Source organism: Zingiber officinale, chromosome 10B (assembly GCF_018446385.1).
Source record: "Zingiber officinale cultivar Zhangliang chromosome 10B, Zo_v1.1, whole genome shotgun sequence".
Taxonomy (NCBI): domain Eukaryota; kingdom Viridiplantae; phylum Streptophyta; class Magnoliopsida; order Zingiberales; family Zingiberaceae; genus Zingiber; species Zingiber officinale.
Window position 1 is genome coordinate 76,804,903 of NC_056005.1, and position 2,537 is coordinate 76,807,439.

A 2,537-nucleotide genomic window follows, 5' to 3' on the forward strand; every position below is an offset into this window, starting at 1 on the left:
CACATCGACTGCTCAACTTGTCTCGATGTTGCCATTGTTGTGTCACGTTATATGTACAATTGTGTCCAAATGTGTTTATAACATACATTATAAATACATACCTCATAAGCAACATATACCTCATCCATTCAATTATCTCATAAAATGGATAACAACATTGAAGGCTGATCAAATTTATCATCTTCAAGCTCTAATGATGATAACTATGCGAAAAGTTTTGGTGCAAGGCAACAACTGATCGCTCAGGTGATTTCTACTAACAATCAAATTATCTTGAATTATCTCAATGAAGGAAGCAACAAAAGCATGCATCGAGGCTCAATTCCTGGTCATAACGTGATCAATTGTAATCGTGAAGCTGCTGATCGTAATCTATTCAATGATTATTTCGTCGAAAATGCATTGTATAACGATGCAATGTTTCGAAGAAGATTCCAAATGGGACGAAATTTATTTATGCGTATATGTGATGTTGTTAGTAATCGTGACAACTATTTTATACAGAGAAGAGATGGGCTTGGAAGACTTGGTTTGTCAAGCTTGCAAAAAATAATAGCTGCATTTCGAATATTGACGTACGGTGTACCAGCAGATGCTACTAATGAGTACATTAAAATAGGGGAATCAACTGCTATTGAAAGTGTGAAACGATTTTGTCGTGTTGTTGTTGAAGTTTTTGGAGGGCAGTACCTACGATCTCTAAACGTTCACGATGTTGCTAGGCTACTTCATATTGGCAAGCAACGAGGTTTTCCAAGTATGTTAGGTAGCCTAGATCGCATGCATTAGAGATGGAAAAATTGTCCAACAGCATAGGCAGGACAATATTCTGGTTGTAGTGAAAAGCCAACAATTATTCTAGAAACTGTAGTCGATTATGATCTGTGGATTTGGCATGCATATTTTGGGTTGCCAGGATCGAAAAATGATATTAATGTACTTGAGTCTTCTCATCTTTTTGCTAATCTTGTTGCAGGTATTACTATTCCTGCTCGTTATGTCATTCAAGGAAAAGAGTATAATATGGGTTAGTATTTAGCTAATGGTATATATCCAAAATGGTCAGCACTTGTTCAAACGATTTATGCTCCACAAGGTCGAAAGAATAAATTATTTGCAATGAAGCAAGAAGCGTGTAGAAAGGATGTTGAGTGAGCATTTGGCGTACTCCAATCACGCTTTGCAATTATTGCAGGACCTTCACGTTTTTGGCAGAAAATATTTTACATGATATACTGACATCATGTATTATTATGCATAATATGATAATTGAAGATGAACGTGATTTAAATGCACCAATCGTAAAACACTTTGAGGTGCTGACTCCAGATGTTGAGCCCGCAGTATATGATAGTACTCAATTTAAAGAGTTTCTAGCTCGATACAGACAAATCAAAGACAAAGAAGCTCATATTACCCCTCGAAATGCATTAATTGAGTAATTCTGAAGGTTAAAGTCTTGTAATATTGTATTTTCAATTAAGTATCATTGTTTGTTTTAAATAAAAAATAGTAAAATATTTTATCCTAATTGTGTGTGATTTTATAATATTTTTAAAATATATTTATGCTGAGTAATTATATAATAAAATTAAAAATAAAAATTATATATATATATATATATATATATATATATATATATATATATATATATATATATATATATATATATATATATATATATATATATATATTAGATACTGAATCAAAAAAAATGTAAAATATCAAATATTAATGAAGTATTAATTTTAAATATAATAATTATCATATAAATAAATTAATAAGAATAATAAAATATTTTAAAGAATATTTTTTTAAGTGTGATATGATGTGAATGAAGTAGAGTTAAAATAATATTTGATATTGAAATTATATTATTTTAATATAAAAATTACATCAAATTTAATGTTACGAATCGGAGATCATCTAAACACTAACCATGTTAGCTTTTTCATCCATATAATCTACGACAATTTACCAAAGGGCACACGAGGAGATCTAAATTTATCAAAAAGCATATGTCACTTTGGTATTTACTAAATAACATACTTTTTAAAGTGAATTTCCTATTTTATCCTCCTGATAATTTAACTTTTTCTACTGTTTTTCTTTTCTTCACTATATTTCACTCTCTTCTCTATTTTGTATCAGCAGAACATAGGAATAACATTAGCCATTTTTTAATAACATTTTAATACATTTGAAAAAGCCAAAATAAATAATGGACACCATATTTGAACTCCTTGAAATTTTAAAAATTCATAGAAATTGAAATGAATGCAATCGGAGCTTTCTAGGTCGATCAGTGGGTTTCGGTCAAAACCCACTGATTGACTTAGAGAGCTCCGATTGCACCCATTTTAGTTTCTATGGATTTCTAAAATTGCAAGGAGTTCAAATATGGTGTCCATTATTTATTTTGACTTTTTATAGAGGTTAACAAGTAAAATCAAAGAATCGGCAAAAAAGTCCACGTTGGGCCTGATATGGAATCATATTAGGCCCAACATGGGCCTGATATCATTCCATATCAGGCC

The 2,537-nt window shown here is 30.5% G+C and overlaps 1 protein-coding gene across 1 annotated transcript; it reads left to right on the forward strand.

Annotated features, from left to right (window-relative positions):
• Window positions 1-306: 306 nt before the first annotated feature.
• On the forward strand, window positions 307-1,442 carry LOC122029197. Its single transcript, XM_042588137.1, has 3 exons — window positions 307-757; window positions 977-1,027; window positions 1,216-1,442. Exons 1-3 carry the CDS (start codon window positions 307-309, stop codon window positions 1,440-1,442), a joined length of 729 nt encoding a protein of 242 aa, XP_042444071.1.
• The last annotated feature ends 1,095 nt before the right edge of the window (window positions 1,443-2,537 follow it).